General features: G+C 37.4%; 1 protein-coding gene across 9 annotated transcripts in view; it reads right to left on the bottom strand.

Moving 5' to 3' along the window:
- FARP1 (FERM, ARH/RhoGEF and pleckstrin domain protein 1) overlaps positions 1-12,640 on the bottom strand; it is a 356,780-nt gene that overhangs the window by 83,628 nt on the left and 260,512 nt on the right. For all 9 annotated transcript variants that reach the window (XM_077158563.1, XM_077158564.1, XM_077158560.1 and 6 more), the window contains 2 exons: positions 11,897-11,975; positions 2,967-3,064 (listed from right to left, as the gene is read on the bottom strand). In XM_077158563.1, coding sequence (XP_077014678.1) covers positions 2,967-3,064; positions 11,897-11,975 — 177 coding nt within the window. The remainder of the gene's footprint in view (positions 1-2,966; positions 3,065-11,896; positions 11,976-12,640) is intronic.

Below are 12,640 nucleotides of genomic sequence, written 5' to 3'. Positions count from 1 at the left end.
TATCCCTTTTTAGTTTATGGTGTATTGGAGTGCCTGGAGGGAAGTACCTGAAACTGTTGAACTGTGTTCCAGTAGCCTTGAATCTTGAAGACGATTGAAAAACAATATAGCTTTTTCAATGTGACTGTGTGATTGTGAAAACCTTGTGTCTGATGTTCATTTTATCCAGGGTATGGAAAGATAAGTAAAAAATATATATGGATAAAAAATAAATAATAGAGGGATTAAGGGTTAAAATAAATTGGGTAGAATGAAATGCAAGTGGTCAACGAGAGGAAGGGATAAGAGGCATGGGATGTATGAGGTTTTTTTTCCTTTTTCTTTCTTTTTCTGGAGTGATGCAAATGTTCTAAAAATGATCATGGTGATAAATACATAACTATGTGATGATATTGTGAGCCACTGATTGTACACCATGTATGGACTGTATGTGTGTGAAGATTTGTCAAGAAAAATATTTATAAAAAAATAAACCAAGGAAGTAAACAAAAATTTCATTTGGATTTTATACACTGTTTTCCATTAAGTCAATAGAAAAGAGTTACAAATTCCAGTTTTTCCTTCTGCAGCAGGATCAATATTTCTAATAATTCTCCCTTCTTCTGAGTCACTTGCCTTTCATTACTTTCCTAAAATATAATGACAACACCTGACTCATTTTCTCCCCATGTCTGTTCTCTCATTTGAAATGTGGAAACACATTTCCTCATTTTCTGAGAGTTTGTGAACCAGTGTGTGCTTGAGATACAATATTTTTATGGCTTCATGCCACAGATGCTATATTAGCTGATGCATCTGCTAAATTTCTTAGCAATCTACCCATGACAGAAAACAGGAATGACAACAATAAAACCCAAATCCTGTGACTGCAGTATATGAGCTGCACCCAGGAGGGCATGCTCAGATCCACCTGTTTTGCTGTGTTTAATTTTCATGGTGGAGACACAAACAGCCTGCAGAAATGGAGCCTCTGCTAGGCCTCCAAGCTACTGAAGTGGTATTTTTAGATCTGTGCTACCTACTGTTTGATTCTTCATGTCATCAACTAATCCTGTTTAGTCAATGTAGAATAAACTAGAAAAATCTAAATTTGAAATATTGAAGGAGATATATAAGGCCAGGATAGAAGAGCAAAAGAATAAAATATACATAGAACATCTGAAAGACTATAAATTCAAATGAGAGTGGAGGAAAATCAGTATTAGAACAGCTCCTGCAAAAAGGGAAATGGATTAATCCCTTATCAATAGTGTAAATAAATAGCAAAAATTTAAATCAACACACTATACAGGGTAGATTTCATGAAATTCTCTCCTAATTCTATATGGGATACTTAATATCATGATGCAACAAGTGCAAAAATGGGATTTACACGTCTTGTACCTGTGTGGTCAAATACTTTGTCAAGAGCAGGAGTACTTCTGAACCCCATAGTTAATTTTCTTTAGAGAACTCAAGATTCTTGGGGTGTTCTGAGCCCCTTATTGGCGGCTGGGAGAAGAATGGTATACTAGACACATGGTTCCCTGGGAGCCAATGAATCTCCAATCACTTTACACATGTGCAAGTGAGAATCATTGTGTTAAACTTTAAAGGGGGAAAGAGGCACAAGACTAAACGGCATCAGGAATATCATAGCAAGGTAAATTTCTCCTTTGCTTAAAAAATGTCCAGGGTCAGAGGCATTTTGTGAAGTTACCATTCCAAAAAGGAAGCCTTTGGTTAAAATTTACATTGTTTGGCAAGGGAGTTACGAGTGATTGAATAAAAAACAAAAGTAATGTTTCCAGACACCTGACAAGTACAGGGTAGTTATGATGTCATTTAATTTTCACAGCCTTATGAAACAGATTCTACTATTCCCATGTTTCACAAGAAACAGAGGTTTAAAGAAGTTAGTAAGCTGTCTACTTGGCTAAAATACCTCCTCTTTGCTATCATTTTTTGAAGAGTGAAGAATAAACATAGAAAAAACAAAACTTATGTAAAATTTCTGTGCCTTGTTTGTAAAATAGGGATAATAATGTACTCATTTTCATGGGGTGCTACAAGAATTAAATAAGATAATATATATAATGCTGGCACATAGGTTTAATAAAAGATACCTACATTTTGCTTTTCTTTCTCACAATTTTTCAAACTGATGAGAAATATCAAGTCTAGTATAAATTCAATAATGCCTTCTTTAGAAATGCCTCGTCATACTGCAACAAGCAATTTGTTGACTACTGGGAGTGATACTCACTAATGTGATGGGGCTGATCACATGGTACCACTTTGTATATAGTGGCAATTAAAAAGAGATTATGATAGCACAACACTTTTTCTTCTTATAGCAAACCTAATGCAGCACACATTGACTTCGGTCTATACACGTAATTCCATTTTTGAAAAAGAATGTGAATATTCCATTTCAAGTAATTCTCCCTTGGTCAAAGGGAATAAAATGCTCAGGTGGATTATTAGTAAGTCTCGGAATGAGTCGAGTCTAATTCATCTTGTTTCTAAAGTTAGACAAGTTAAAAAATCTAGTTTCAAGTATTACTAGGATATCGTCAAGCTTCATGTGCCTTGGCTTACTAAACTCTAGAGAGCAGAAAATGAGACGTTAGTTTGTGACAGTTTTGTCTTAATATTACTGTGAGTTATTTAAATGATGGTTATATCAAAGAACAGGACAAATCTACTTGGCCTCTAACTATCTAAGCTTCTCCTCTGAGACGAGTAGGATACCAACAATTGTGTATAAGTCCTTCAAAGAATGAGTTACTACTTGGGGGATATGTACGTTAAATGAAATTAGAAGTACTGCTTTCTCTTGTATCCATAAGCATTCACATTAACAGCAAAAATTACAAAAAAGTCATTCTTACTGTTTTTTTTGTATACAAATTCAATTTTTTTCCATCAATCAGATCACTGTGTTATTTCCAACATGATTTCTAAAGGAATCCAACAGAACTTACATTGTACAATGTGTGAGATCAAGAGAGCAGCACTGGTGTCATTACACGTCAACCTGCCTTGAGCCAAGTCCTGCTTCACCTGCAGAGCAAACAGGTACCTGCAAATATAAATAGAAATGGGATGTCATGCAGAGAGCAGGGAAGGAAGCATCCAAGTCAGGCTCACTTCTGTCAACCTTTCTACACTGAGAAACTAAAGGAAGGCATAAAGAAACAAATAGTAAGGAATGAATCCCTGCTGCCAATGACTGCAATGTAAATACTTATATTCCTAAAGATAAAAAGTTCTTGGAGGCATACTCTATATTCATTTCATATAATGAATAATAAGTCTCATTTTAAATGGAAAGATACAACTATAAAGTGTAAGACTGTATCTTGCCACACTAAATATTTTTTGCAGGGTTTAGGAAGCATTTTGAGTTTTTCAAAGGACCAGTCAAACATACTTGAAGATGGTTTAATGGCTCACACAATAATGGCAGCTTATTATGGTTAAGAGCTTTGTTCACAGAATTGAACAGACATAAGTTCCTGCCACTTATTTGTGGGGTTATCTTCCCTTAGTTGCTTCCATCAGTCTCAGTTACCAGATTTCTGCAAAAGAATTTCTTACTTAAAACTCCTTTACTTATTTGTAAGATAAAGCAATTAATCTTTTTTTCGGGAGGGGGCGTAAAAGAATGGAGAGGTATTTATAAATCAAAGAAATTAAATGAATACAGTGTGTGCTGGTTTGAAAGGATGTATGTACCCTAGAAAAGCCATGTTTTAGTCCTAATCCCATTTTATAAATGCAGCTGTTTCTTCTAATCCCTATTCAGTATGTATGTCTGAATCTGTAATTAGATCATCTCCCTGGAGAGGTGACATCAATCAAGAGGGGTTTATTAAGCTGGATTAGGTAGACACGTGTCTCCATCCATTCAGGTAGGTCTTGATTAGTTTACTGGAATCCTGTAAAAGAGGAATGACATAGCCACAAGAAGCAGAGAGCCCACCAGCCTGCGACTGTTGGAAATAAAGAAGGAAAATGCCTCCCAGGGAGCTTCATGAAAGGAAGCCAGGAGAGAAAGCAAGCAGATGATGCCATGTTCACCACATGCCTTTCCAGAAGAGAGAGAAACCCTGAATCGGTCCACCATGTGCCTTCTCACTTGAGAAAGAAACTCTAAACATCACTGGCCTTCTTGAACCATGGTATCTTTACCTGGATGCCTTAGATTGGACATTTCTATAGACTTGTTTTAAATGGGACATTTGCCTGGCCTTAGAACTGTAAACTAGCAACTTATTAAATTCCCATTTTAAAATGCCATTCTGTTTCTGGTATACTGCATTCTGGCAGCTAGCAAACTAGAACACCGTGTGATACTAAAATCGATTTGGAAGTACCAACATGTATTCACACACTTGTAGAAAGGTATTTGTTGGTTTTGTCTGTCGCAATGGTGTAGAAGCAGGGTCATGTCAAAAATGACCTTTAACAACCAGATTCTGCATCTTGTACATGGTTACCCTTTGGAAAGAAGCAGAGGCCCTAGAAGAAATGGTAGCTTCCAGGGCTAGGGCAGGGAAAGGTTTAAGGTGAGCCTGGAATATCAAGTTACGTCAGAAAACAAGGCAGCTTTCAAAAATAAATGGGATTGTATCATAAGAACAAAAGAACAGCTTGAAGAGGCCAAAGTTGTGACAATTTGAAGTCAGTAAGAATGAGTAAAATAAATCAAAATACATTGAATTAATGAAAATCCATGAGTACATGATGAAACTCAAAAAAGAGAATACTGGAAAAAACGAATACATCACCACCTGAGGAGGCTATTAAAGCAACTCTTTGAGGTTGGTAACCTAAGGAAAATAATTAAGCATGGAACTCTGCCTCTCCAGTAAGAAGTGTATTTCAGGATAAACAGCACAAGTACACAGTTTTACTTTTCAAAGGAATGCCACCTAATAATGCAGAATGAATAAGAGAATTTGTGAAAATCCTCATTCTACAACCTCTGAAGAAATGACTGACCCTGGTAAGGATTAGCAATTGGAGTAAAAAACCACTCAGGAGATTGGACATTCATATAGGGCCAAAGCAACACCACTTTATTTATAATGGCAACATCAAAATGTGGCCAACAGCAAAATTTATATTTTGGGTAGCACATTATCTAATTTAACCTGTATAGTTAGTTTACTTGAACACAATAATTACATAGAATCTTGAATAGGATGTGAGATCTTGTTGATTTGTACAGGTTAGTGTGATCCCCCATATATCCCAGAGTAATTTGGGCAGTGAATAAACAAGCATTTGCAAAGTCCCTTGGAGGACTGGGGAAAAAGGAGGAAATATTCAACTTTCCCATCTGGGGATTTCCTGATATTCTCTCAAACAGTGGGGACAATCAATTTAATAGGCTTAGCCCTCAATCTTGGGGTTCACCTCTATAAAACTTATTCCTGCAAAGTTCTACGGATAATTAAAACCTAAGAATCACAACCAGACAAACTCTTTTGGTGCTCAATGTGGCCTCTCTCTCTAAGCTAACTTGGCAGGTGAACTCATCGCCCTCTTCCCTAGGTGAGACATGACTCCCAGGGGTGTAAATCTCCCTGGCAATGTGGGACATGACTCCCAGGATGAGCTGGAACCCATTATCATGGAACTGAGAAAGCCTTCTTGAAGGGAGAAATGAGACAAAATGAAGTTTCAGTGGCTGAGAGATATCAAACAGTAACAGGTTATTCTTATGCATTATATAGATATCCCTTTTGAGTGTATGGTATATTGGACCAGCTAGAGGGAAGTACTTGAAAATGTTGAACTGTGTTTCAGCAGTCTTCATTCCTGAAGAAGACTGTTATAGCTTATAAAAGCTACAACTACATAGATTTTACAATGTGACTATGATTATGAAAACCTTGTGTCTGATGCTCCTTTTATCCAGGGTATGGACAGATGAGTAAAAAAATAAAAGGATAAAAATAAACAAATAATAAGAGGAGATAAAAGGTAATATTTGGGTGGATTTAAATACTGTGGGTTAACGAACGTCCTAAAAATGACCATGGTGATGAATACACAACTATGTGATGATATTGTAAGCCACTGATCGTATAATATGGTTAGACTATGTGTGTGTGTGTGGATATTTCTCAGTAAAAATATATTTTAAAAAGTGTCATCAACATAATCCAAGGATCAGTGCTAGTATCACTAATGAAATATGAAGCATACAACATCTCTTATCATAGATTCTAGCCAAAAACGCTTGACTTGTATCCATCAAGACCTTAGGAATAAGGTTTTTAGGAAATACAAAGGATAAAGGAATAAATTAACCCTGCAAGGAAGCTATTAGACAAATTCAGGAAGTAGGAAATTTTTTAGTACAACTGATCCAATTTCTTTAACAAGATGATACCATGAAGTTTCTCTATTATGGATGCAATAAATAATGCTAGAGTGAATCCCATTTTAGAATAAGCAAATATAAAATGGCATTTGAGGGATAAATGAGGAAAATTGAGTAAGATGGAATGTACATATATGAAGAGAGGAAAAAATTGGGAAGGATATCACACTAATGTGTTGATAATGGTGGTCTCTAAGTGATAGCAGTATAATTTTCTACTTTCTTAATTCTATCTACCTATATTTTCTAAGTTTCTGTGATGCGCATTTACTATTTTTATAATAACCATTCGTTATTTTTAATTTTAAAAAGGGGACTTAACAGCTAAAAGAATGGGGAGCAGCTACTTAATATGTACAGAACGTTTAAATAAGTTGAACAGAAATGTTTGGAAATGAATAGAGGTGATGGTAGTACATTATTGTAAGAATAATTACCAGTACTGCATGGTGTGTGAATGTGGTGGAAAGGGCAAGTTTAGAATCATGTATGTCACCATAAGGAAAGCTGGAAGTTAAAACACGAGAATGTATAACACAGTGAATCTTGTGGTGGACTGTGACTGTGATTAACTGTACAAATGGAGAACAGTTCTTTCATGAACTAGAACAAATCGTAGGACACCATTACAAGGGGTTAATAACAGAGAGGTATATGGGAAAATATATACTTATCATAAATTATGGACTACAGCTAACTAATATTTTAATATTCTTTCATCAACAGTAACAAATGTATGACATCCAATACTAAGGGTCAATAATAGAGGGGTAAAGGAGTAAAGGAAGATGTGGGTTTTCTTTTAATTTCTTTTGTGGAGTAATGAGAATATTTTAAAGTTGATCATGGGGCTGCATGCACATCTATGTTATGATACTGTGAGACAGTGATTGTATATTTCAGATGGTTCGGATGGTGTGTGACTATATCTCAATAAAATTGCTTTTTTTTTAAAAAGAGTCAATGAAAACCACAGAGGTTTCATGAGAATTTAATGAAACAGCACAGGTAAAGGACAATGTTGAACACATAAACATTCAATAAATATTAGCAATTCTCTTTATAAAAAAAAATAAGTAATTTCTTTTAAATCATTTAGGAGATTCCATTATTAGGAACTAAAAAACTACAGAGGCAATTCTGTAAACAGCAAGAAAGTACAAAAAAAAAAGAAAGTACACAGGCCTAGCAGGGGACAAGAGCTGACTTTTCTCCGATCCTGTACCTAGCCTTTCATCTTGTTTGTGTTTTCTCTCTTTGCCTATCTGTCTCTCTGACTTTCCCTCACCCACACATGTACTATATGGAAAGTTTGAGGGAAGAAAGGCAGAGACCACAAAATAACCCAAACATCAACATAACCAAACAGGTCCAGAGGGAAGAGGAGGCACAAATGGTCTTTTCCTTGATTAGACAATGGTTATTAATGTTTTTTGAACCACAACATTTAGACCTATAGCCTTTAATTCTTAATCCACATGGCTAATTTAAAGCTAAATAGGAGGGGGCGGTGTGATGGTGGCACAGTGGCAGAGTTCTTGCCTGCCATGCCAGAGACCTGGGTTCGATTCCCCATGCCTGCCAAAGCAAAAAACATAAAAACAAGCAAACAAAAAAAAACTAAGTAGGAGGGCTTTATGTTTTAAAAGCATTACACTTTGAATCTTTCACCATTTACAATTCAGACATGGAGCCCTGCATTCACAAATAAGTGTTCAGGGACAGATTCACAGCAGAGTCTCACAGCTTTGGTGACCATTTGGTGACACTGATGTGTTGAGGCAGTACTGAGTTCTGAAAATGCACACATTTCTTTAGAGGGCAAATGTCCTTTTGAAAACTGCAGGAACAACTTCTCACCCCCTAATTATACCAACTCTTCTTGTTCCCAGGTCCTTGTAATACGAGAAATGCCTTCCTGGGTAATGACTCTGCCAACTTTTCCGAATGACAAGCGCTGCACATTGAACGCGGTGACTGCAGTGTTAACTTTAGAGAGAGAACAACACCTTTATCGCTATAAACGGAAGCAATTCCAATCAAATTAACAGGAGGTAAAATCTACGGTTTACTCAGCAGGCACTAAATAAAATGAAATTGGTAAACACGATGGAAACATGCAAAGTGCTCAAAGTGGAACAGATTCTCCATGGCAGGAGGGTGGGCACGAGGGGAAGTGGAGATAACTAACTAATTTGGAGGGCTTCTGCTTCCAGGCACTGCAAGAATTACAAACCACGCTAACCTGATGTCCTTTTATAAAATGTCGATTTTCATTTATCCCATTTGGGAGACCTTAATCATCTTTCTTTTCTTGTTAAAAGTTAATAAATCTACAATTTTTCCGCCAGCCTAAGGAAAATCTTCAGTAGGTGGGGCAAGGCAGCAAATTCTTAGATGGTCCCCTCCCTTTATAAGAAGAACAAAGCCAAGTAGAAACTGGCTCAGAGAGAAAAGGATATGTCCAGATAGGAGAAAAGCAAAGCGTGCTAAAACTGATCAACGAAAGAAGTGATTCAGAGCTGAGCAATAAGAAAGAATGGTAACTTCTTTTCCAAAGGCCTCTAGCTGTTTTTAAAGTTGAATCTGAGAGTGAAGACTTTTTCTCCTTCCAGAAGACTAAGCCCTATGTCAACAAGATACATTTCCAACGAATGCGCAGTTTGATAAATAGAAAGGAACTTAGCTTCCTGTTTAAAAACAGAGTATAATTTAATCTTGTATCATATAAATGGGAAGCTGAAAGCTATTTCTGGAGCCCCAAAGAATTGACCATGGAGCTAGAGTAACTTACACACCATTAAACTGCAGACCAGCTTCTCTGCCTCTCTCTCTACGTATCCCTCACCTAAAGTGCTGTTGACACAAAGCTTCTCCCAAACCCTCGCTCACTCACCATCTGCTATAGGAAAGTGCCTGCAACCTCAATAGCTTCATCATTAATTTTTTGCTTATACAGGAATTTGATAATGTTGGTTTTTTTTGATAATGTGGAGTTTTTAAATATATTAGCAATTCCAGATCAGTTTTATTCAATACTGAGTCAAAAGGATTCTTTCCTTGCAAAAGGTTTTCTAAGTGTCAGTTTACACTGGAGCCAAAAACCCAAGCACATACACATACATAATTTTTTAAGAAAACAAACTCAAAAACCTCTACCATGCCCAGCTCAGCTTGTGTAACTTCAGGAATTTAGCAGTACTGACAGAGAAGCTGGCAAAATACCAGGCACATTTGGCTTGATGGTAACAAGTTGTACAGAATTTTATAACAAGGACCAGAATGGTGGAAAATGACAAATCTCTAGATGGAATGAATCACAAAAATGTAAGAGGTACAAAGCTAATTGTGAAGAAGAATTTTCAAAGGGAATAAATGAGAAAGAGAGCAAAAAAAGTACTTATGCTTCCAACTTCCTAAGTAGGGAAAGGGGCTCAGTGGGAAGCGGAAGAGGCAGGCTGCTGACCAACAGATGGGCTCGCCCTCAGATTTATTTCAACATGCTTAGCATAGAGCAGTGTATAGTCTAACAAAGGAAAAGCAGCCCCAGAAACTCAGATACAGTAGCTGCAATAAAGGCCACATGAAGACCCTCCGTCACCTGCCCCTGTGTCTTGTGCAACCATATTGAGCAGCCCCAGCTGGGACCCCCTCTACATTAGAGGGTCAAACTGCAGAAGTTTCCAGAAAGCTGATGGTTGCTACTTCACTGATTTGAGGATCCTACGGGAAAGGAGACAATTAGTCACCACTCATTCAGAAAATACAAAGCCCTGGGAAGAGCCTTCACCTTCATCTCTCTCAGGAACTCCACATTCACTTCGTATTTGTCGCCTTTCCCGACACAATCATGTGGATGTCAAATAGGTATCTCAAATGTAACATGGCCAAGACCACACTTGGTTCTCCACTCTCCCCTATCCTTCCTCATTTTAGCTATAGCCCACACCATCCACTCAGTTGCTAAAATAAAAAATCTACTGTCTTTGGCCTCAACATCTAATCCATCGCCAAGACAGGTTGACCTTACTAGGTCTAACAACTATTACAAATGTTACCGTCTCCCCGTTTCCACTGCTATCACCTTCTTTACCACTGTCATATCTGCCTGACTACTGAGATAGAAGCTGGGAAGCCAGTGGGGAGGCTACCTTTATCCCCACCATCCACACGGTAGCTAGTCCTTCAAGACTATATATATCACCTGGGCTCTCTCCCATCTCATTACACATTGCTCTCAGCGTTCGTGCCGCCAGACCATCTGTAAGTATTTGAACATACAGCACTTGATGGCACGGGCACTGCACAAACTGCTCCTTTTATCTGGAATGCTCTTCCTGGGAACACGGTCCCTGTGCCTTCCTCAGTGAACACCCCAGACCAACCCATCTAATGTTGCCACCCAGCCTCTTTCTATCACATTGTCCTACTTTAATTTCCTAAAAAGCTTCTATCATGACCTGATATTTTTCCTGCTTATTCAATCACTTGTCTTGTCTGTTTCCCCCCACTAAACTGTAGTCCCCATGAGGGTTGGGACTTGTTTCCATCATTGGATTTTCAGTGCTTAGAGCAATATTCACACACAGTTTGCACTCAATAAATCCTGCTGACTGATTGAATGAACACTCCCATCCCCTTGATAAACAGCAGCCCCCAAGATACAGCCTCTGCATGGAGAGAGATGAAAAAGGAGTTTACAATTTGGTCCTAAACACACCTTGAAAGGCATATGTCACAAAAACTTGGCTGACCCTACTAGTATATGTGTAGGATACTCTTGAAAGGGAGGTATTTAATCTGATATCTGGTAATATCTGATAAATTCCTGCTAGCTCTATTCTTACAAAGTCACCTTCCTTGCCCTCAAGTTATAAAATGGCAACAGTAATGATGATGATGGCAATCACAGAGTCTTTACTGGGTCCCAAGTACTCTATGTATAACACTGCTCATTCTCAAAAAGGATTACTCTCTTCTGGCCAAGAAAGCATTACAAGCTGCATTGCTACAGACGAATTAACAGAGGCGCAAAGGGAATAAGTAAGGGGTTAGCAAGTGGTAGGACTGACACCCAATGCCAGGCCTGACCACCCATGCAGCTCCTACATGGCCATACTTCCAAAGATAGCAATTTACACTTCACGTCCAGTCCATCACCCACAGCAGCAACAAAGACAAATTGTAATATCTTGGTTTCACAGAAAAGATTCATTTCCCAAACTATCTCATGGTATAAAAGGGAAAATATGATGCCAACAAGTTATAAGTCCAGTTTATTTCATATCACAGCCCTAAAGAGACCAGGCTTAGAGGAAATTGTAGTCTTTCTCCTCTCCCCATCACAGCTTTCTAGGTCTTTCTAAGAAGGAGAGGAGGAGCTTAACCTGTTAAGCACAGAGCAGGATGCTGGTCAGGTAAACGTTACAAAAATGTTTAATTAATTGATTCATATCATTAGTATTCTCTTCTCTTCAGCACCCATAACAATAAACACCCAGTTTCAAAACCACTAACCTTGTAAGTTCTTCTTGGAGTTGGGTGTGGTCTGGTGGAAAGAACTTTACCACAAACTTAACAACAACATGCTTTGGCCCTAAAAAATAAAAATAAAAAAGCAGTAAAGTATTTAGTGATTTGTGTTGTAAATGCAATCAAAGGTATATTAATCACCAAATAATGGATCTCATTCTACGCTTCCAAGAGTATGTCTGCCAATCACCAAGGCAAAGTCACTTAACAACTGGTCAAGTGTGGCTATCGACTTATTCCTTCATAATTGTTGGGGAAACAGATATCTATTTTTAAAAAATGCTATGGAAAGGGCATTATATTGAGCTATTAAACTTTTTCTATGGAGAACTAAATATTATCCTGATTAAAAAAATAATTTGTCATAAAATTCATCTAATTGACAGCTCTTATCCAAAGACAACTTTTAAATAATCTAATAAGGAGATGATGAAAATGTAAAATTTTTAAGTAATTGGCAAGGTACTAATATATATTCATCTGATATTTTCATCCAACCTAAGTTTGATAAAAATATTATCTCCTAAGCTTTGGAGGTAAAACATAACTAAGATGTGTTCTTGCCTTTGTCACAGTCAGCCAAAGCCTTTTCATAAATGTCATATAAACTATCCTATCAACAAGTTAAGATAAAACCAGGAAGCAGATCCGGGAATGGAGGAGCCACTGTAAACATGATGGATTAATTTACATTTCAGAATTAAAACCGAATACCAAATAGGTTAGAAA

This window comes from Tamandua tetradactyla, chromosome 4 (genome assembly GCF_023851605.1).
Source record: "Tamandua tetradactyla isolate mTamTet1 chromosome 4, mTamTet1.pri, whole genome shotgun sequence".
Classification (NCBI taxonomy): Eukaryota; Metazoa; Chordata; class Mammalia; order Pilosa; family Myrmecophagidae; genus Tamandua; species Tamandua tetradactyla.
The sequence above is the reverse complement of the archived record's forward strand: the minus strand, read 5'-3'. Positions and strand labels throughout refer to the sequence as shown.